The sequence below is a fragment of the Bos taurus genome, chromosome 2, assembly GCF_002263795.3.
Source record: "Bos taurus isolate L1 Dominette 01449 registration number 42190680 breed Hereford chromosome 2, ARS-UCD2.0, whole genome shotgun sequence".
NCBI classification, from domain to species: domain Eukaryota; kingdom Metazoa; phylum Chordata; class Mammalia; order Artiodactyla; family Bovidae; genus Bos; species Bos taurus.
The window spans coordinates 115457019-115480733 of record NC_037329.1 but is presented as its reverse complement, the minus strand read 5'-3'; the positions used below and the strand labels follow the sequence as shown (position 1 = coordinate 115480733).

Genomic DNA, 23715 nt, shown 5'->3' with positions numbered 1-23715 from the left:
CAGAAATATTAGTACAACATTGTAATTCTGTCAAGATATAATAATATAAAATATTCAATATATTTTAAATATATTTCATTTGGTTATAGAGTAAATATTAAATTAAGTTTAGTAGCGGTAAGTTGCACTGGATGCATAGAAAAATCTTTGTAAGTTAAATTAGCAATAAAATTCAAATTTAGAATTATTGTAATACTTTTATAAATAAGTTATTTAATAATGTTTATCTTGCAAAAACACCTCTGAGAAACCCATTATTTCAGCACACTGTGAAATTCCAAAGTTGAAGCCCCAGATTTAAAAGAAACAAGTTATTTACATTTTATCTACAAAGTTAAATCTTCATAGCTTTATAAACTACTGATGGGTATCTGGAAAGTAATGCTCATGAGCTGTGTTTCAATGCTCAGTCTTACAAGGGGAACCGAGCCACTTTGAATACGGCTTCATTGGGATCTAATGTTTAGCATCACTTGTTTTCCTCAGAAGTTAAACACTGATAATGGGACAAGAAAAGAGGGAGCCTGGGGACAAGCAGAGGCCAGTCATTGCCATTAGCACCAATATAAGGCTTTAACTTACTAGTAAAATTAGATGACCTTGAGGTCACTTGTGATTTTCGACTTTAAAGAGAGCTATGGATGGAGTAATATTGGTTGGCCTTAACTGGTAACTGTCTGTAGAATAGTTTCTTGGATGTTTGCCTAGAACAGTTCTTCTCAATCAGAAATCACCTGGAGAAGCTTGTTAAAATATGCATTTCTGGGCCTTTCCCCCAGAGTTTCTGATTCTAAATGTCTACGCTAAGCATTTGCATTATGGCAAGTACCCAGATGCTGCTGATGCTGCTGGTCCAGGGACCACATTTTGAGAATTGCTGACCTACAGAGGGTTTGTGTAGATCAGCTAAGCCCTATGCCATTATGGTACAATTAAGAAAGTTGGATATTTTTAGAGAAAAAAAAAAAGTCTTAGTATAAGATGAGTCTAAGCAAATAATCTAAGTAAAATGCACTTCTCAGCTTAAATGTAAAAATCATTTGACAGCAGTCACATGAGCAGTGAGGGATGCCAACCAAGGTCACACTGTGTGCTTTCCTCTGGGGTCACACCTTCATTTACAAAGCAACTGAGGTCGAAGCAATAACCTGAATTTAAATATCAGCACCACCAACTCCACCTTGGTGGATTAAGAAGCATCTGCAGAGCTTTATCTCTGAACATCTGGCCTCTGAGATTAATCAAATAGTGCTACTATCAAGTATAAATGGTCTTTAAGGTTTTGTAGATTTTCATTTTCTTAACATTTTCACACCTTGACTTCTGTAATGCCTAGGAGAAGCTAGATGTCCTGGGCTTTCCCTGGGCGTAAATATTATTTTTGAGCCTTTATTGAGGCCTGCTGAATTATTCTGATGAAATATAAGAACAAAGGGAAAAAAGGAGGAAAAACAACTCAGACATGTAGAACTCTTAACAGAAACAGTAAGCTACCTTCTCTGAGATATTGGATCAGAAACAAGTCTCTTTTCATCCCCTTAGTGTCTATAATTTAGTGCAGTGCCTGGGATATGACTTGGTGTTGAATAAAATCTTAAGTTGAATTAGGTAAACTTGGGAATGTATCAACACACTGAAAAGCAAGTTTTAAGACATACAACCACCAATCTATACAATTTGTACATCAAAATTTTTACACAATGGACTCTTCAAATGGTTTAAGAATATGTAATATCAAAAACATGTCGTTAACAAAGGAAGAATTATGTAGTTAACAAGAGAATACATCTCTGAACACCCAGGTTAAATGGAATATTTAGAGCAAATGAAAAATATTTTGAGCCTGATTAGCCAACAAATGCCTTCAGTTATTCCATGGGTTGCTGAACTGCTAGTTTATAAGGTATGCACCAACATTTATAGGGATGGGGATAAAGTGCATATCAAGGAATTTGTTATTTGTGTGGGTGTAGTTAATTTACTAAGGGTAAAAATTATATCTATTTGAATATAAGCAAGCTATATTGCTGTAGTGAAATGAATTCAATGGACAAACAAAAATGTCTTTTAAAAAATGTAAACCAAAACCATACAGTATTTCCAAGGCTATTATTATTCCATTCAGGGCAATCCCCTTCTGGCCTTAGTCTTGGGTGTGTTTGAAAAAGCACTAGACAATCCATGAGCCTCAATTCAATTCTGGTTCCCTTAGGTCTTAGATTACTCACCAGGTTTGAAAGTCCAGTTTATTCATGATGCTCTAATATCCCATTTCATCCCCTTCCCTACCCAGGGTCTAAAGCTTTGGGAAGCGGGTGATCAGGCAATCTAAAACAGAATTAGCCTCCCTGAGTCTCCAAGACTGGAATAGAAAGGGGGTGAATCCTGGGAATCCAGTGGACCAAATAGCTCTTCACTTGCAGTATCAAACTTTATACAATCGCCATTTACTTAGTGCATTGGATAAAAGTGGAATACAAGATTTTGGTGATACTTTGTAAAAAGCTTAGTGCTTTGCATTAGGGAACTTTGATACAGTACAGATTTAGAGACCAGTATCACAGAACTAACTTAAAAGAAGGCTTTGTTGTGTGGGGAAACAAATAGAAACTTTGTACTGCTGTTCCAAGGAGAAAGATACTTAAATAAGTGCATGTTCTGCAATATTACTTAGTTATTTAGGATGAAAAGTAACAGTTTTTATTTTTTATTTCTTCATGGTCTCATCTTCATGCACACTTGACAGCGACTTATTATGTTTTCTAACTCCCCAGCTTTCACAGTTGATGGAATAGGTTTTCTGAAATAAAAAACAAAAGCAAAAAAACACCAAAAATCTCATCAATGTACAGATAAAAGGGAAATACATCCTGGGTCTGAGTTTTGTTAATAAATATGGTAGCTCACCTAAACTTTATTTCAGGGAGGTATGTTTATGAAAAGATGTATATGTCAACACTTTATCATTTTAGTTGTATTTAGCAGTAACTTACAAATGCAAACTTACAGATCTTTTTTTTCCTGAAGAAATACTCCTACCCTTTTAATTCTCTGTAATACTCAAAAGTCTTCCAACACGATAAATTAAAATTAGTAGATCATGTAATAGTTTTTGTGGTTTTTTTTTTTTTTTTTTTTTTTTGAGCCCTGCTGCTGCTAAGTGACGTCAGTCGTGTCCAACTCTGTGCGACCCCATAGATGGCAGCCCACCAGGCTCCCCCGTCCCTGGGATTCTCCAGGCAAGAACACTGGAGTGGGTTGCCATTTCCTTCTCCAATGCATGAAAGTGAAAAGTGAAAGTGAAGTCGCTCAGTCGTGTCCAACTCTTAGCGACCCCATGGACTGCAGCCTACCAGGCCCCTCCGTCATGGGATTTCCCAGGCAAGAGTACTGGAGTGGGTTGCCATTGCCTTCTCCATTTTTGAGCCCACTTGTGGCTCAGACAGTAAAGAATCTGCCTGTAATGCAAGAGACCCAGGTTTAATCCCTGCGTTGGGAAGATCCACTGGAGAAGGAAATGGCAACCCACTCCAGTATTCTTGCCTGGAAAATTCCATGGACAGAAGAGCCACAGTCCATGGGCTACAGTCCATGGAGTCGCAAAGAGTCAGACATGACTGATCAACTAACACCTTCACTTTAGTAGTTTATTCAGTAATCTATAAATTCATATATCAATATTAAATCTTTTTAACGATGACAAAAATAATATTTTTTGGTCTTTATTGGTACAGTATCACAAACCAGGGCTACTTGTTGACTCTAGACCTCTTGTACACTGACAGTGCCAAGCTAAACAGGATTCTATTGGCACAGGGAGATTTTTTTTTTAATGTAAGTACATCAGCACACGGGGAATGAAAATCTAACCCAGGCAACCTTTGAAAAGTTACGCAGTTGAGTCATCAGATTAAACTTAACTTTGAATAGTTACCTGAACATTCTTTTGGGGTCTAATGAAGCCAACCAGAAACTGTAGGAGTTTGAATAGTAGTTACATGTTCCTCTTCCGTGACATTCTATAAATGGACTGGCTCGGAATTCTTCCAGGCAGGAGCCGGGGGATGCGAGTGCTTGCCCAGCACCCTCCGAACCAGCACTTGTGAACTATCACAAGAAAAAGATCCAAATAAGAATTCTGTGCATAGTGCTCACATTTTCAATGCTCTACTTTTTTTTTTTTTTTGGTAATAGAAGACAAAAAAAAAGCAAGCATGAATTGAACTTCTTGTGCTTATTTACCCAAATTTACTGTAACACTCCAGGTGCCTTCCAAGTTGAAGGATAATCATCGAAAATAATCTAAAAGCTGTTTAGTTTGCTTAGAATGCTTTTCCCCCCCAGGTCTGACATGTTCTTTTTTTGTCATTCAGGGGCCTGCTCCACAAAGCTTTCCTTGACCTCATCCCTATCAGTCTCTCCTCTTATCTTGCTTTATTTTCTCCATAGGACTGCTCACCATCTGAACTCACTATGTACTACTATTGTTATGTTGTCTTCTCACTTACATGTCTACCACTATGAAAGAAGCTCCATGAAAGCAGGAACTTTGGTTCACTGCTGGTATCCTAGTGCCTAGAATGATCATAGCACAGAGTAGGCATTCAATAAATACTTGTTGAATTAGTGATTGAGTAAAGAAGGGAGAATAAGGTATCATAAATGATGTTACACAAAATATGAATAATCACCAACCACATCTGTGCAGGTATCAAAATCACAAATGTCAATCCATAGATTTCTTCATTTAGTACTTACATCTGGAGAATTTTTCTTTAAAAGGCTATTTCTCTTTTAGTTCCCATCTTCATAGGAACTTCAAAGGGTCTTAGAATATGTGGGTAATCTCTTTCTGAGAAGTCTGTTTTTTTAAATGCTCTATTATTTACAAAAACAAACTTAAAGCATATTTTCAGATTTTCAAGCAAATATTCACAGCAGATTGTGCATACTGATGTCTAACAATATCATTCCTGGAGAGCACATAAGATTCCATGGATAATGTTTACTATGAATGTACTGTTCCTTTTCTCCTTACCATGATGAAAGAAAAGCCTTTCCAGAGAGAAATCCAGCCAGCAGGACAGGGGGGGATATCAGTGGTTTGGCTGTGAACAGCTATGGCAATTGCAGGACCTTCACAGACTGTACATCTGTAACATAAAACAAAAAATACAGGCGCATCAGCACTTTCTGCACCACGGTGTGCTGCCTTGTATTCTGTGGCAAAGGAAGTGATTCACCTGTTGCCATCATGAAACTAAGGGACTGGGATTTTACCTGCTAATATAAGGCTCCAGGGCCCTGCCAGTAATTGGAGCCATGTCCATTGGTATCATAGCTGGTGTTGACAGCCAGTATGAATAATCGTTTCGAGATGCAAAATTACATACATCGTTGATATTGCAGAATAAGAATGGCATTGTGGTAAATCGCTGCAGGCAGCTGCCAAGTGTTCCTAATAAAACATCAGACTGAGTATCACTTTCAATGAATTCCAATTATTTTGATTATCATTACTAGATAGAAGCTAATTAAAACATAACATGTGGCAAAAACTGGAGAAAAACAGCACAAAAGAGCTATTTGCAAAATGTGTGATTGAAAAGTTTTAATACTGATAGGAATTAAAGATCCAATAGGGACATAAATCCTCCTTCCTTCTTCCACCTTTAACACTTTCCAGGGCCCTTTCTAATCATCTAGAACTTGAGGACTAGCCGAGGTCTTTGAGAAAATGTCTTTGCTTCAAAGTCTCCCCAGTTCTTCATATGTATGTGATGGCCAATAACCAGGCCAAGCTTTGGAACAGATTTTACTTTTAAGCCTGAACAGCAGACAGGTTATTTAAGCAAAAGTTGTTTTTGTTGAATAAGACCAACTAGATTGGCTCCTTCTAGAGCTTACAATCCAGAATGAATATTAGACATGAGGTCAATGTCTTATGTACTCTCTTTAAAAAGTATTGTTGAACTTATTTGCAGGGAAGGAATGGAGACATGGATGTAGAGACTTGTGGATACAGTAGGGGAGGGAGAGAGTGGGATGGATGGAGAAAGCAGCATCAGTGCAGATATATACTATCAGGAGTAAGATGGATAGCTGCTGAGAAATCGCTGTGTAGCCGTGCTCTATGATGACCTGGAAAGATGGGCTGGGGGGAGGGGAAGGAGGGAGGAGATGGATGTATAATTCTGGCTGCTTCGCATTGTTGGATGGCAGAAACCAACACAACATTGTAAAAATTAAAAAACAAAATTAAAAAAAAGTGCTAAAGATACTCAGGTTGTTTATACTTAACTTCAGAGGGAAGTACCCCATGCCATAAAAATGTACTGTCTGTATATGGAACGAAGTGGATAGAAATTAAACAGGGGCATTACCCAGGTCCTGTCCATGGGCTTGTTCATTTCCTTGTACAAAGAGAAGAGAAAACCCACTATAGAGCGGCTCTGTCCCTTCTGGACAGGAGGGAATCGCTGTGGTCTGGCTGTGCCGGGTAAAGACAAAGCCCCTCATCACTGCCCCTGCTGCAGGTGGTCCAGTGTCTCCAGGTTTCCCCTTCAAGCCTGGCAGGCCATCGGATCCAGGTGGTCCTTTAGAAAACACACTATACATGTGGCAACACAAACAAAACCTCAAACTTGTTTATCCAAAATACTAATTCAAATATTTATATATATTTATTAAGCCTCAACTGTAGAAAGGAGTCCTAAAGAAGTATGGTTTATAAAATGGCCAAAGAACTTTATTAAATGTTGACTATTTTATTACAAATGCGTATTGTTATAAATATTTGTGTATATCTGATGATGGGTTTTTTGAGATCAGTTCTTCATCTCTATGTTGCCCTGTGGTGCCTGGCATCAAGACCATCTCTGTCTACTTGCTAGTAATTCTCAACAGTTTGTTTTGTAGTATCCTCAGTCTTGCTATGGCCCCATTTTGAAAGCCAGATGTGGCCAGCAAAGTTTTTAAATTCATATAATTATTAATAGGAGTTTTGCTTTTACCACTTTGAAAAACACACTTTGACGAAAATCGAATGATTAATAGTGTCTTAAAGTGCACTCAGGACAGTACTAAATCATAAGCAATTATGCAATTATTATTATTAGCTAGCTGAGCGACTTCACTTTCACTTTTCACTTTCATGCATTGGAGAAGGAAATGGCACCCACTCCAGTGTTCTTGCCTGGAGAATCCCAGGGATGGGGGAGCCTGGTGGGCTGCCGTCTTTGGGGTTGCACAGAGTCGGACACGACCAAAGTGACTTAGCAGCAGCATTATATTTGAATTTTTTAAAGACAAATCTCTAATCTTTATACAATTGTGTCATAGTAGATCTGGGCATATGTCAATGAATTGGGAAATCACATTTATAATTTTTTCTTACTTTAACAAAGACTCAATCCTAAAAACTAAGATTTGGACATTTAGATATTTTCTAGAGGGGTGCTTTTGAAACTTTTGCAGAAGGTAGACTTCGATTCAGGCAAAGCAAATTGACACATATAAGCTTATGTTCAGACTGAAGTACTTAAAAGAGGCCCCTTTTCAGGACACACACATGAGCTGTTAAATTGTATTCAAGAATGGCATAGTTAGAAGATGGCTTTCCTGAATAATGATACAAAGTTGCTCTTCTATTCATATCAAAGTAATATTTTTCCAACTATAACTTAGGTGCCACTGTTTTTCTCTTCTTTGGAAAAAAATGTGCATTTCATATATTTCTGTTGTAAATTAGATTAATACTAAAAAACTGACTTTAACTTATTTTACAATAGCAAAATTATATAAGTATGATAGTTTGCAAATTCTATATCAATCTATGTGCTTTATTAACTCTGCCATGCTCTTATCTCATAAGATGCATGTGTATCAACATGCCAATAAGTAAAACCCATTCTTAATTGAAGTCTATAAACCTTAATCTTAAACAAGTAGATCATCACTTTCTACAGTAGGTATCAAAATCAGGTGCCACGCTTAGAGGTAGATGTTATTAACTAAGTACGCAGTATCAGCTTTTCTGAAAATAGAATTGGTGTTTCATTAGATCTATGAGCCTGCAGGTTAAAGATCAGGAGTACATTTGCCCAGTTAAGACATAGGAATAATGGTATATTCCAATAACTCTTGATTGTCTACTTCAAAAAGAATGTTTTGCCCCTGGCTTAGTCTTCTCTGCACTGCACACGCTGAAATATTTAGAGTTCTCATAAGTTCAAACAAGTCTCCTTTCTCTGTATATACAGAGAATAGCTCTCCCTCAGTGAAGAACAGCCAGCTGGTTTTTTGTTTTTTTTTTTTACCTTGCTCTCCTTTAGAACCTTTGTTGCCTTTTTCTCCAGTTGGTCCAGGAGTTCCTGGTGGACCATCCTCCCCTGGTTTACCTTTTGGCCCACAGGGTCCTAAAGCAAAAAACCAACATTGTATTGAATGGTTCATATAGGATAAAAGGCAAGGTGGCCAACCATCCCAGTTTACCCGAGACTTCCCCAGTGTCAATAACAGAGGTCCTAAAAATAGAAGAGACCCTCATCCCTGTGCAGACTGGGACAACTGGTCATCCAACATGCTACAATCTACTTCCCAAGGAAGAAAAGAAAACTGAAAAATGAACTAGGGGTATATGAAATACAGCATTTTAGTACTGTGCTACCATTTAGATTAATGCTACCCTTATGGCAGAAAGTGAAGAGGAACTAAAAAGCCTCTTGATGAACATGAAAGTGGAGAGTGAAAAAGTTGGCTTATAGCTCAACATTCAGAAAATGAAGATCATGGCATCTGGTCCCACCACTTCATGGGAAATAGATGGGGAAACAGTGGAAAGAATGTCACACTTTATTTTTGGGGGCTCCAAAATCACTGCAAATGGTGACTGCAGCCATGAAATTAAAAGACACTTACTCCTTGGAAGAAAAGCTATGACCAACCTAGATAGCATATTGAAAAGCAGAGACATTACTTTGCCAACAAAGGTCTGTCTAGTCAAGGCTATGGTTTTTCCAGTGGTCATGTATGGATGTGAGAGTTGGACTGTGAAGAAAGCTGAGTGCCAAAGAATTGATGCTTTTGAACTGTGGTGTTGGAGAAGACTCTTGAGAGTCCCTTGGCCTGCAAGGAGATCCAACCAGTCCATTCTGAAGGAGATCAGCCCTGGGATTTCTTTGGAAGGAATGATGCTAAAGCTGAAACTCCAGTACTTTGGCCACCTCATGTGAAGAGTTGACTCATTGGAAAAGACTCTGATGCTGGGAGGGATTGGGGGCAGGAGGAGAAGGGGACGACAGAGGATGAGATGGCTGGATGGCATCACTGACTCGATGGACGTGAGTCTGAGTGAACTCCGGGAATTGGTGATGGACAGGGAGGCCTGGCGTGCTGTGATTCATGGGGTCGCAAAGAGTCAGACACGACTGAGTGACTGAACTGAACTGACTCCAGAATTCACTATGCCCTTGTACTGATCAAAGTAATAAAATCTCTCTTATCTCTCAGGTGACTCAGGTGAACCTAGAACACAGCAATTCCATCCAGAGGTCTATTACAATATGCTAGGCCAATAGAAAGGGGTTAGTTCAATTTCCATGCACCAATAAATTTAAAAGATTTCATAATAGTAAGTACATTTGCATTTATTAATTTTCCAAGTGCTGTGCAAATTGTTGGGAAGGTATAAATATTTTACATAGAACTTGGGTTTATTCAGGCAGTCATTTAGAAATAGAGCTCTAAGACTGGCAGTTTTCAGAGAAGATAGACTTCATACTTTTACCTTAATAAAAAACAATCCTGAATGGCCTATAGTGTATTTGCTCAACTTTATACTATAAACACCAATTGTCAATAGGGTCAAAAGTTCTTTTATTTGCTGGCCTAGAGTAAAATAAGCTCAGTCCTTTGGCCACCTGATGTGAAGAGCTGACTAACCCTGATGCTGGGAAAGATTGAAGGCAGGAGAAGAAGGAGATGACAGAGGATTAGATGGTTGGATGGCATCACCAACTCAATGGACATGAATCTGAGTAAACTCCGGGAGTTGGTGATGGACAGGGAGGCCTGGCATGCTGCAGTCCATGGGGTTGCAAAGAATAAGACATAAGTGAGCGACTGAACTGAATTGACTGAAAGCTGATTATTAAAAACACTATGAGATCAGATCAGATCAGTCGCTCAGTCGTGTCCGACTCTTTGCGACCCCATGAATCGCAGCACGCCAGGCCTCCCTGTCCATCACCAACTCCCGGAGTTCACTCAGACTCACGTCCATCGAATTGGTGATGCCATCCAGCCATCTCATCCTCTGTCATCCCCTTCTCCTCCTGCCCCCAATCCCTCCCAGCATCAGAGTCTTTTCCAATGAGTCAACTCTTCACATGAGGTGGCCAAAGTACTGGAGTTTCAGCTTTAGCATCATTCCTTCCAAAGAAATCCCAGGGCTGATCTCCTTCAGAATGGACTGGTTGGATCTCCTTGCAGTCCAAGGGACTCTCAAGAGTCTTCTCCGACACAACAGTTCAAAACCATCAATTCTTCAGTGCTCAGCTCTCTTCACAGTCCAACTCTCACATCCATACATGACCACAGGAAAAACACTATAATGTGTAACATTTTCTGTGAAGTTGTATCATTTGTTTCCAAATCTCCTACAAGAAGTTTGGTTCAACTGCTTCCTAGTGATCCCACACCTGGATCTCCTGGTGGTCCTGGGGGCCCGGGTTCTCCTTGCATCCCTGGTTCTCCAGCTGAACCAGGTGGGCCTGGGCTTCCTGGAAGGGAGATGATCTTCACTGTGCCAGGCTCTCCACGTACTCCTATTGGCATGAACAGAAAAGGATGACGGCTTTCCTGACGAGCTACTCTTTCTTCACTGAGAGCAACATGAAGGAAATAATATCTTTACCAGGTGGTCCTTTTGGTCCACTTTGCCCTGGAGGTCCAGGTGGTCCTGGAAATCCTGAATTACCCTTCTCCCCTAAAAAAAAAAGGCAATGTCATTCCACATAGAACAGTGGGTTTCCTAGCTCTTCAGATTGATTGCTGTCTCTAAGGGGGGGTTCTGGGAGTGATGACTGGAGGTTGTGAGCTGCATGGCAAGGACTGCGACTTAGTTATATTCACGTGGGTTGTAGCATTTCATTTGGACCCAGTTGGTCATGCGTAGTGTCTGTTAAAGATGTATTCTAGAAGTACGTATTAAGTACTAGTATCTTAGCATTGAAGGGGAAGAGTTCTTAGTTCTTAAGTTCAGAAACCAATTTAATATTTAAGGTAAAATATGAAGTGATATTAAATCTTATTTTAGCACTTCCTAGTGAGTTATATTGGTTGTCATAGTTACCTACTTTCTCAGCTTATTACTCTAGCTTTACTAGTAGCCCAAAGATAGTTATATTAGGAACTCTCATGAACTCATCTGAAATATCTTGTTTGATGAAAACTATCAAAGTGGTAAGGTTTCTCTCCCAGCCTTTGACATGAATAAAAAGTTACCAAGAAACACTGGTTTGGAGAAACACTCTTTTTAAAAATCTTGACACAATGTACATATCATATCTAATTGTTGTTGCTGTTTTTAGTCCCTAAGTTATGTCTGTTTGCGACCCCATGGACTGTAGCCCACCAGGCTCCTCTGTCCATGAGATTTTCCAGGCGAGAATACTGGAGTGGGTTGCTATAACATCTAATTACTTAGAACTTAATACTAAATATGATATTCATAGCAGAAATATAATAAAACAATTATATTATCAAAAGTTAACTGGCAATCACACTATAAATTATCCACTTGATACCAGAACTTGAGGATATGTAAATATTTGCTTATATCTACCAGAAGATGCCTAATCTTTTGGGGAATAAACATTTCCAAATAAAGAAGTTCAAACTCATTAGTGGTGCCAGATGATGGACAGTCTTATTCTGATATCTAAGAGAATAACTGAATGTGTTTCATAGAATATATTTCAAAAGAACTGGTTAATACTTCTTATTTTATGAATCTTCCTTGGCTTCACAGGCTGCACCGCTGGTAAAGAACCCAGCTGCCAAAGCAGGAGACATGAGGCACGGGTTCAATTCCTGGGTCGGGAGGAAATTCCTCCCTGGAGGAGGAAATGGCAACTCACTCCAGTATTCTTACTTGGAGAATCCCATGGACAGAAGAGCTTGGCGGGCTACAGTCCATGGGGTCGCAAAGAGTCAGACATGACTGAAGCAACCTAGCATGCACACACACATGCCCTCAATATACATCTAAATATTTCACCAGAATATTTCTTTCTTTGGTATTCAGCATTTCTGTAATTTTTCAAGTCTTAGCTGTTCCTGTTCTGAGACTTGGAAGAGTGACAAATGGTCCCCATCTTCCCCAGGCCAGTGTCGCCCACCCAGGAGCTAGTGAGGTTTCTCAGAATCTCTTGCTTTGGTTTCTCCTTAGTTATTTGCTCTTTGAAGAGCCAGTGATTGAAAAACTGAAAAGGCTATCTTTGACCTCCACCTTATCCTCCCTCGGAACTGGAAAAGTGTCTTTCATGGAAATGTGGTTTTGTTCACTTCGGTTAATACTAATTTAGCATCTATTTATACTATGATCCGGAGAAGGCAATGGCACCCCACTCCAGTACTCTTGCCTGGAAAATCCCATGGACGGAGGAGCCTGGTAGGCTGCAGTCCATGGGGTCGCTAAGAGTCAGACATGACTGAGCGACCTCACTTTCACTTTTCACTTTCATGCATCAGAGAAGGAAATGGCAACCCACTCCGGTGTTCTTGCCTGGAGAATCCCTGGACGGGGGAGCCTGGTGGGCTGCCGTCTCTGGGGTCGCACAGAGTCGGACACGACTGAATCGACTTAGCTATACTATGATCATCAATTCCCTGCACACACAAAACAGTCCCAGTGCATTCAACCTGCTAAGATAACACATCCAATATTCAAAATGTCATTTGAGGTCATAGTACCATTATGGGGGATTTTCTGAAAACCTGAAGTTTAAATTTTATGTGTATGAATGTTTTAAACTTAAAACTCCAAATTATGTTTTCTCTCATTAAAAAACATAATACATGTGCCCCATAAAAAACCAAATGCTTAAATCTGCATATAAAAATTTACTTACCCTCCCACATGATCAGTTTGTGAATATTCTTTTAGATTTTCTGCTTTTTACAATTATCACACAGGCACAAAGTAAAATAAATCATTCAAAGCAACACTGTTGCTATTGATTTAGTTCCCCATTCTCTAGCCCAACACACATCAGTACACTCAAAGGTCACCACAGTTTTAAGCTTTTCTAGAGTTTCCATCCTTAAGATATGGTTCAATTTTTAAGGCCTCTGGGCTTGGGTGCTGGAGTAGTCTTCCTGCTTCATTCTCCTTCATTCATTCTGTTTGCATCCAGCCTGTTCTGACACTATGGGTTCAGTAAACATCTGTGTGTCCTAAAATGTGACTCATGGTCATTGTCTTTGCATCCACAGAGGACTGAACAAAAACGGTACCTTTCATGCCTGGAAATCCATAGAATCCAGGATCACCTCTGGCCCCTGGCTGACCGGGGACACCTGGTGCTCCCTGTATTTCAAATAAGAAGTAGAACCAAAGACACATTTTAAAAATCACAATATTAATTATAGTTTTTTAAAGCATATAAGATATTTTATCATATTGGATCAGAATAATCTAAAGTTGACAGACATCATTTTTACTTTCCAATCCACTATATCACCTCCTGTAACTTCTGTGCCACCTAGACCTCACCGTAGGGCTATGATTTTTCAATAAAAAAGAAGTTAAAACTACATTTGAACACAAGAGCAAGCATAACTTCTGATGTGAATGTATGTTAGTGTATCAGATACAGTTGGATATTCTGTATTCCAAAGTGAACTGCCCAGTATTCGGAGATCTTTCCGGAAGAACAGGTACCAGATTGCCAGAATGAAAATTATAATTTGTATTTGTAATTCTTGCAAAGACAACAGAGATGCTATTGCACTGTAACAACCACCATCATTCTAACTAGGCCCTCAGAGTTACAACTTATTCTGGTCGGAGTGATAGAAGTACAGGTTCCAGGGATGGGAGTAGGAAGGGGGTGTCAGTGGAGTTTTGACATCACTCTTGGCAAGGATGCAATGATCTGACTGGGCCGAGATGCTCCCATCCTATGAGGCTCACACTAATTGCCCTTGTGGCCATGAAATGCTCAAGCAGGGCCATAGGAGGAGAGGGGAGGGAACGGGGCTTCCAGAAAGAGCTGTTTGTCAGGATGTTTGCCACCCCTAGTCTTATACTGTCCGTATGAACTGAGACAGAATGCTATTACTTGAAAACAATGAATGGAAGGTCCTGAAAATGCCAACAATAACAAAACTGGTCATTGAGCTAGCTGTCTTTGGAGCCTGAAGACCAAAGAAGGAACAGTCCTATTTCTTGGATAAGGTGGTGTGAGGTTAAAAAAGGAAGGAGAGAAAACAGGAGCATGTGATCAAGGATCCTCAGGCTTCTGAAGTCTGGCCTGTTCTCCAGAGGTAAAGGTAACCAGGGAGAAAGGTCTGGTTCCAGGCCCTGCCCTCGGGTGGGAAGGAAGCTGTTTCCTGCAAGGAGAGAGTTAAGGGCCAGGAGTCAGTTTTCATTCAAAAAGACCCTGATGCTGGGAAAAATTGAGGGCAGGAGGAGAAGGGGATGACAGAGGACGAGATGACTGGATGGCCTAACTGACTTGGGGCATGAGTTTGAGCAAACTCTGGGAAATAGTGAAGGTCAGGGAAGCCTGGCATGCTGCAGTTCATGGGGTCACAAAGAGTTGGACACGACTTAGCGACTGAACAACAATAAGAACTATCTTTCAGGTGCAGATACAGAAGCCTACACTATAGAAGATTTAAGAGAGACTGCATTTCCAAACTAGACTTTCCACATTTCAGTGTTCTTGGAAGAATTTCAATGTGATTATAAGATCAGTGTTTGCCACTTTCAAAAAATCAGGAAGAGCAGGAGAAATACCTAATGCTGGAGATAGGTAAGTATCTCATTTAAAAAAAGAGTTGTTAAAAAGTAGATTCAGGAAACCATATACCAAGAGAGCTTAGCGTGTTTCCTGACAATAAACCAGGTCAAAGAACCTCATAATCCATCAAAAGATAACACAGACTCTCTATGACATAACTCTGATTTCCTCGTTAGTTTCTAAGAATTTTAGGTAAACAGAGAAATCTTTTCAAATATGCTGCTGAGAGAAAGCTAGGGAAGGTGCTATGGTGTTGAGTGAGATGCTATGATTGAGCGATCTTAATAGGTTGGGAGCATGAGCCTAAAGGAACAAGATGATATCTAAGAAAGGTAAATGTGAAAGTTCTGCACTTAAGTCACAAATACACAAATGGACAAGTAATGGAGAAAACTCAGTAGCCGTTCACGTGAAAAAGGCACAAGGGCTTTCGTTGACCATAAACTTAATGTGTGATGATAATGTGGTGACTAGGCAGCCCAATAGCCCATGTGGAATTCTGTTTTTATTGTTGTTTAGTGGCTCACTCATGTCTGACTGTTTGCAACCCCATGGACTGTAGCCCGCCAGGCTCCTCTGCCCATGCAATTCCCCAGGCAAGTATACTGGAGTGGGTTGCCATTTCCTTCTCTAGGGGATCTTCCTGACTCAGGGATTGAAACCCGCATCTCCTGCACTGGATGGCAGATTTGTTTTACCACTGAGCTACCTGGGAAGCCCCATGTGGACTTGTAGGCTGGATTATAAAATAGAATGTTCAGGATAGTGAGACTCGTCTGTCGCTAGCTACTCTCTGGGGTACTGAATTCATATTCCTGGAAGGTGCTCAGCTCAGGGTCTGCATTCTTAAGGTATTGACAAACTAGGATATATTCAGAATAGAGGCATATTGATGAAAGGTTAAACTGAAATGGGGGGGGGGGAACATGTACTTATTGGGAGAGAAAATACTCAGAAGGAAATGACAGCTATTCATAAATACTGGAAAGCATGTTGTGGGGAACACTAGACATTTAGGGGACGGCAAAGATGATTCTGAAAGCCTATTAATAGAGAAAATTTTTGTTGTCATCTAGAATGATTCCAAGCTTCTAAGTGGAATTGTTCAGAGTCTAAACAAGAGGAGGTCAGGAATGACATAGAGAAGGGCCCCAAATAGACTGAACTTTCACAGGCTTCTTAGAGACCAAATCTGCCCAACTCTTAAGGTCCTTCGATTCTTTGAACCTTCCAGACTCTGTCATTTTTGGGGTTCACGGCACAGAAACATCACAAGTGGGAGACTGGTGTTGCCTCCAGGTACATCTGAGCTGGGCAGTCAACTTAGAAGAATTCAGTTCAGTTCAGTCACGTCCGACTGCAACCCCATGGACTGCAGCACGCCAGGCCTCCCTGTCCATCACCAACTCCTGGAGTATACTCAAACTCATGTCCATTGAGTCGATGATGCCATCCAACCATCTCATCCTCTGTCGTCCCCTTCTCCTCCCCCCTTCAATCTTTCCCAGCATCAGGGTCTTTTCCAGTGAGTCAGTTCTTTGCATCAGATGGCCAAAGGACTGGAGCTTCAGCTTCAGCATCAGTCCTTCCAATGAATATGCAGGACTGATTTCGTTTATGATGGACTGGTTGGATCTCCTTGCAGTCCAAGGGACTCTCAAGAGTCTTCTGCAACACCACAGTTCAAAAGCATCAATTCTTCAGCACTCAGCTTTCTTTCTAGTCCAACTCTCGCATCCACATATGACTACTGGAAAAACCATAGCTTTGACCAGACAGACCTTTGTTGGCAAAGTAATATCTCTGCTTTTTAATATGCTGTCTAGGTTGGTCAGACATCAAAATAATTTCCCACTTACCGGATGACCTGGTGACCCCATGTCTCCTATAGCTCCAGGTGGACCTCTTTGGCCAGGCTCTCCCATCAACCCCTTGTCTCCTTTTATGCCTTCTACAGGACTCCCTGGAGGTCCAGGAGGACCAGGCATGCCTGAATTCACAAAAAACCTGTCAGTATTACCACTCAGGGAGCTTTGCACGTTCTGTTACTGCCCTTTTGAGTGAAGAGCAAACCCTGCACCTTAGCGTTACCTGGCACAAGGCATGAGGCAGGAACTCTTCTCCTTGATGACGGTTTGTTAGAGCAGAATCAGTGCCTGACCCAGTACCTTACATACAGTAGGGGCTCAGTCAGTACTGGTGAATGGATGCCTCTCTCTTTCCCAGGCTCATGAACTTGATATTTACTAATTTTTCTTTCTTTTTTTTAATATATATTTTTTGATGTGGACCATTTTTTAAGTCTTTATGGAATTTGTTACAATACTGCTTCTGTTTTATGTTTTGTTTTTTTGGGCCACTGGCATGTGGGATCTCAGTTTCCCAACCAGGGATGAAACCTGCACCCCCTGCATTGGAAGGCAAAGTCCTAACCACTGCACCACCAGGGAAGTGCCAGTATTTACTAATTTTTCAAACAGGTCCCTCTGCTCCACACCAACAGCCTTATGCACCCCACGTGAGGACAGGTGGGCATGGGAAAACAGAGAAGACCAGAAGGAAAAAGAAGCAAGATGTTCACATGAGTGGGTGGAAAGCTTCTGCTGTCAAATGTTATTTTCATTCTTTATCATATTTAAAAGTAGATACTTTACCTGGGTTTCCTCTGGAGCCAGGTGGACCTCGATCTCCTTTCTGGCCAGGGATGGTTACACCAGGAAAGCCTGGTGCCCCTTGAGGTCCTGTCACGCCAATGGGCCCTGGAGGCCCAGCATCTCCCACTGGCCCTTTCCTGCCAGGGAGGCCAGGCAAGCCTGGCGCTCCCCTGTCTCCTTTGGTTCCTGCAAAGAAAAAAGTCTGGTAAGTTTCTGTAATGCCCCTGTATTTGATGTTATAGTTTGTGGCTATCCCTAATAACAGAGACACTTTGCTTAAAGGTATTAAGATTCTCTCTCTATATATATTTTAAAGAGGCCAACAAGAGAGATGTAAGTCTATGAAGACAGGGTCCAGACTAGACTCAGTTCTGCCTCCAGCTATCTGTTGCTCCTGGTAAAGTCATTTCACTGTTTTCTTATTTTAAAAATAGAGGTAATATCTGACTTAACTCAGTTCTTTAAATATCAAGTGAGAGAACATGCAGATGAAAAGCATGGTATAAGCCCTAAAGTGTTCTGTCTGTTATTATCTGGTGAATTTTAATTACAATGACTTTATTTAATCACTGATGATGCAACAGAGCATTAAAAAGCTAAACTTCAGGGTCAGTTTGTGCATTTCAAGTGTTGCCCAGCCAAACCCTGACAAATGAACGACAAAGCTGCTGTCCCTGTTCTGTCCTCTGATTACTTCTCCCCCATAAGATAAACACTAGTCTGGGAGAAATGTGAGATTTGGATTTACCAAAGAAGACTCCCCCAGAAGGTCACAACTTAATACTAATATTTTTAATCTCAGAAAACCTTCAAGAAATTGTGCTTTGACATTCATGAATGGAAAATGTTTTATGAATTGAAAATAATCTCCCCCTCCTCTCTCCCATCTTTGTTTAACTCTAGAAATATTCTAGGAATAAAATCTATAACATCATATGGAAAAAACCTGAATGAAATTCTTGGCCAATCCAATAGTAAATGGCATGACAATAGGAAAAGATGGGAGGAAGAAAGAAAAGTGAGGATGAGGCTGGTGGCAGAGGTAAGGGCTTGGAGAGTTACATATCATGCAGAGAATGCTTAAAGTGATGATGAAAATAAAACAGAATATCGAACACTTTGTTTACCATGTTCTTTTTTCTGCCTGTAATTTATACTTAAAAAAAAAAAAAGAATTTAGATGATTTCAGCTCTCTGCAAGCTCTGAAATGCTTGAAGGGTCTGGCAACAGTCTGAGGCAAACAAAAACGTGTATGTTCTTAATGACATGTTCAGTAAATTGCCATGTCTGAGATCCTGAGAGAGTTATGGGAAAGCCCTGAAGAAACAGTAGCCTGAGCCACACACTGGCTCCAGGGGTTGGAATCAGACCAATGAAGAGAACAAGGTGGCAAAAGATTAGTGTTACTAATGCAGCTCAGAATAGCACGGAGAGGAAACTCCTTGAGAAGCAATCAGTTCCTCCTCCATCTTTTTAGGAGGTGATCCATTTAAATCATGCTGATAGCAAGAAAGGAAATACAGAAGAAGTCTTTTTACTTCCATAGATGGAAATTTGAAAGTTGGATTACTGTGTCTAGTTTGTTCATTTTGTTGTGATGGTAAATAATGGAACATTTTTACTTGAACACTAGGAATATAAATGTTCTGTGTTACCACTGGGACTTCTTTAATTCAGAATGCTAAGTGTATCTGTCAGGGCTATTAAATCAGATTCTGTCCTTGAAAATGTATATCACCAGGTTTGGGAGGAAGAACCACTCACCTTGAGGACCAGGTTTCCCTCTTGGACCTGGAGGTGCTCCCAGCAAGCCTGAAAGAGAAAATGTTGGTATTTCAATCTGTTATATATACAGTTAATTTATATCATATAATATATATTATGGAGAAGGGAAATGGCAACCCACTCCAGTATTCTTGCCTGGAGAATCCCATGGACAGAGAAGCCTGGTAAGCTACAGTCCATGAGACTGCAAAGAGTTGAGAGGGTAACAGGAAGGCTAGGGGTCTGCAAACAGAGGAAATAGGCTGCAAGTGTCAGATGTTTTTTTTATCTCTTAAGCAGCAGGAGGAAACAAACTACAAGCATCAGATTTTTTCCCTTCTCTATACAAATTTAAAAGGAGGTTTCTCTTAAAAATCTGTGTTGCCATGATGACAGCTGGTTCCACCTGAACTTAACTTTTCTCAAATCATGAGCTAACCAATGCATTTTTCTTATGGAAATGTTTCTCTTAAACTATGTTAATGAATTTACCCTAAATTCTGTCTTTCTTCAAGTCAGTTCCACTTCAGATTCAGAACCAATAAGGGCTCAACAAACCAGTATGTTTTACTCACATGTTGTTCTCCTAATCTATGTTAATGAAACTATATATTTACCTGGAAACCTGCCTTCCTTCAAGATTCATGTCCATCGTTTTATGGCCCAGGATGACTCACCTTGTGCCAATGTTATCTCAAAATGCATGTTGTGGGTGAGGGGCCTGGTGCCTGTTTCTGAGTTTGGAGACATTCCCTTTCTCTAATTAGCAGCCTGCTGGTAGCTATATAACATCTAGCTAAAGACTAGCAGGGGGGCACTCTTTCTGCCCCCTTCTGATGTCTATGTCAGAGGCTTTCTCTATCTCTTTTACACTTTAATAAAACTTTATCACACAAAAGCTCTGAGCAATCAAGCCTCGTCACTGGCTGTGGCTTGAATTCCTCTCCTCCTGAGGCCAAGAATCCCAGTGTCTTTCACAGCTCAGCAGCAACCTTTCAGAGTTAAACATGACTGAGTGACTAACACACACAATATATATTCATCTTCATGCATATATATATATATATATATACATATATATATATATATGTATATATATATATATATATTTATATATGGCTTCCCAGGTGCCACAGTGGTAAAGAATCTGCCTGCCAATGCAGGAGCTACAAGAGATGTGAGTTTGATCCTTGGGTTGGGAAGATCCCCTGGAGTAGAAAGCAGCAACCCATTTCAGTATTCTCACCTGAAAAATCCCATGGACAGAGGAGCATGGTGGACTACAGTCCATGGGGTTGCAGAGTTGGATATGACTGAGCGACTGATGCACACACATATATATTCCCTAGTGTGAAACTGACCTATATATAAAATTTATTCTACTTGGTTAACTTCACTTTGGTAACAGAATTATTGCAACCCAGAACAACTTAAAGGTCATCAGTTCTGTCAGGGAAGAATTTATAGAATGGTGAAGAATTACAGTGTCACTAATCATTCTATGAAAAATAAAACTAGTATATCCATGATGAGCAAGCTGTACCTGTTTCTCCTTTTTCTCCGGCTGGACCAGGAATTCCATCAAGTCCTTGATTACCTCTCTCACCCACTGGTCCAGGATTTCCTGGCAATCCTGGAGGACCTGGAAAAAAAAGCCATTCAAAGAGAGGACTTACTTCCTATCAATGGCCTGATATGAACCCCAGATGTGTGGAATTCTGTAAAAAGTGTTCATTTTTCAGAACTGTAGTGACATGAAGCTAAATTCACAGTGAAAGCCATGGACTGGTTAGTGCTATCATGAGGATTTTCACTTTGCATAGGTTGGCTGATCTTTGAATTGGGAGAGAGAGCAAGCTAAGTCGCTTCAGTCATGTCTGACTTAGCAAACCTATTGCCTGTAGCCCACCAAGCTCCTCTGATGGGGATTCTCCAGGCAAGAATACTGGAGTGAATTGCCATGCCCACCTCCAGGGGATCTTCCAGACTCAGGGGTTGAACCCATATCTCTTATGTCTCCGGCACTGGCAGGCAGGTCCTTTACCATGAGCACCACCTGGGAAGCCCGATCTTTGAATTATACCTAACCTCACTTTTCTACATTGTTGTCTGGAAACTGCGTAACTGGAGGCTACCTTCCAAGGAGCAGTTGTGGGTCAGAGATACAGGTAGGTAGAAAGAGATTCCAGCCACGTGGAAAACATGCTTCCCTCACAAAAGGGAACTAGACAAAATACAAAAATGGAACCTGGAGGGCCTTTTGTTCCTGGAAAGCCAGGGAAGCCTTTAATTCCTTTGGACCCCAAATCACCACCAGGACCAGATTTCCCTGTAAATGAAGAGAGAGGGAAAGGAAAGAAGAAAACCACAAGATGAATGATTCCAACAATGGCTAAATGCTAGTTAAGTCAATTGTGCTCAAGCTGGTCTTCAGGGGTCGCTCTTGCTACCAGTCACAGTGGGTTTTGTCTTGGATGTTATTTCCCCAGAGAAGCACAGCAGAGATGTGCCCACTCATTTTCAAAGGGATGTGTACCCCAGCCAGGTGAACAGCTGAATATCTGATTTATTACTTTAATTGGGATTTAGCAGCAAATCCACTGAGCCTTTCCATGTTTGGAAAAAACAGTTTAAATATTGCCTTTAGAGTAAGACCTGAAGCTGCAAACCAGTGACTGAGTAGTTGTTTTTGATCAAATGATGTGAAAACCCAAATAACAAGCAAATATTAATAAGAAAGCAACCCAATGTCCAAACTGGAAACATGTCAGAAAAAAATAAAAAGTCTCAGATCAACCGTGTTACAGGTTAAATTGTGTTGCCCCCAAATGCCTCTGCCGAAGTCTTCATCACTTACTATTTCAAAATATCACTGCATTTGGAGGTAAGTCTTTATTTATTTTTTGCCTGTGCTGCCCCAGTTGTGGGATATTAGTTCACTGACCAGGGATAGAACTCTGGCCCCCAGTGGAGTCCTAACCACTGGACCACCAGGGAATTCCCAGGCAGGGTCTTTAAAGAAGTAATTAAGTTAAAAAGAGGTCACCAAGGCAGATGGTGACCCTAATCCAACATGACTGATGTCCTTATAAGAAGAGATTGTGGCACAGATACACAGAGGAAAGACACTTGGAGAAGGAGGCCACATACAAGCCAAGGACAGAGGCCTCAGAAGAAATCGGCTCTGGGACACCTTGATCTCAGACTCTCAGCCTCCAGAACTGTGAGAAAATGAATTTCTGTTTAAGTCACCCAGTCTGTGTATTTGCTTTGGAAGCCCTAGGAAACTGATACAAATATCCTGAGTACATTGATCTAACATTTCATGTCTTTAGGTTGAATTCATGTGAGGTAGCACTCCCAAAATTTTGTTTATAGGAGGTTTTAAGATTTCAGGTAACCAAAATGGACTGAATGGGCTCCTTGCAATTCATTTGCTGTTTCTTAGTGTCTTTGATTTTAAAGATCAAAGGTGAAAGAAGGCAACTGTAGTACAAAAGCCTAAACAGCTTTCCATTCACTATTCTAGGAAGCGAGGACCATACACGTGTCAGGCTTCCAGCACTCAGGTTGCAAAGCCAGGCTCACCTGGGTGGCCAGGGGGTCCGGGGCTCCCAGGAAGTCCCTCTGGTCCAGCAGGCCCCGAACGTCCAGGTGCGCCAGGTGGTCCTCTTTCGCCTTTCTTGCCCATGTCACCTGGCAATCCTGGATCTCCCTTAAATTCAGTCAAACACCTTTAAAATTCTCATATAAGCAGGACATGTGATCAGAATTAAGTATAAACTATGTTAGTTTGCATTTATTGATTTATTTAGCAATTCATGGTAAATGTCTGCTGTGAGCCAGCACCCTGAAAACTTGCTGGAAACAGGACGGCTATGTAATTTGTGGGGTGCAGTACAAAATGAAAATGCACTTCTCTTGTTTTTTAAAAATAAACTTTTTAAAAGCAATTCAAGACAGAAATGGCAGAGCATTAAACCAAGCATGGAGTCCTTATCAGCATGGGACCCCTGTGGCTACACAGAGAGTCCTATGCCCAGGAAGCCAGGAATATGATGGTAATTGCATACAGATATGTGATACATACAATTCCTGCCTTCATGGAACTTTAGAGACCACTGGGAGACAGATGTTAATAACAAATGTATAAGTTCAAATTGTAATGTTTAACTCAGGTGTAAGAAGCAAGCAGAACAAATAGATGCGTGTTCATCAAATACTCTGCATGCAGATAAATAAATGCAAAAAACCCAACACTTTCCAT

At 40.6% G+C, this 23715-nt stretch overlaps 1 protein-coding gene across 1 annotated transcript in view; it reads right to left on the bottom strand.

Annotated features, from left to right (window-relative positions):
- Positions 1–2715: 2715 nt before the first annotated feature.
- Positions 2716–23715, bottom strand: part of COL4A3 (collagen type IV alpha 3 chain) — a 160006-nt gene continuing 139006 nt past the window's right edge. Inside the window, exons 38-52 of the mRNA NM_001166529.2 lie at positions 23037–23163; positions 21697–21777; positions 20992–21090; positions 19449–19496; positions 17684–17869; positions 16889–17019; positions 13519–13591; positions 10916–10987; positions 10701–10826; positions 8319–8417; positions 6384–6596; positions 5281–5458; positions 5039–5153; positions 3935–4107; positions 2716–2800 (exon numbers count right to left, since the gene is read on the bottom strand). Coding sequence (NP_001160001.2) covers positions 2716–2800; positions 3935–4107; positions 5039–5153; positions 5281–5458; positions 6384–6596; positions 8319–8417; positions 10701–10826; positions 10916–10987; positions 13519–13591; positions 16889–17019; positions 17684–17869; positions 19449–19496; positions 20992–21090; positions 21697–21777; positions 23037–23163 — 1806 coding nt within the window. The remainder of the gene's footprint in view (positions 2801–3934; positions 4108–5038; positions 5154–5280; positions 5459–6383; positions 6597–8318; positions 8418–10700; positions 10827–10915; positions 10988–13518; positions 13592–16888; positions 17020–17683; positions 17870–19448; positions 19497–20991; positions 21091–21696; positions 21778–23036; positions 23164–23715) is intronic.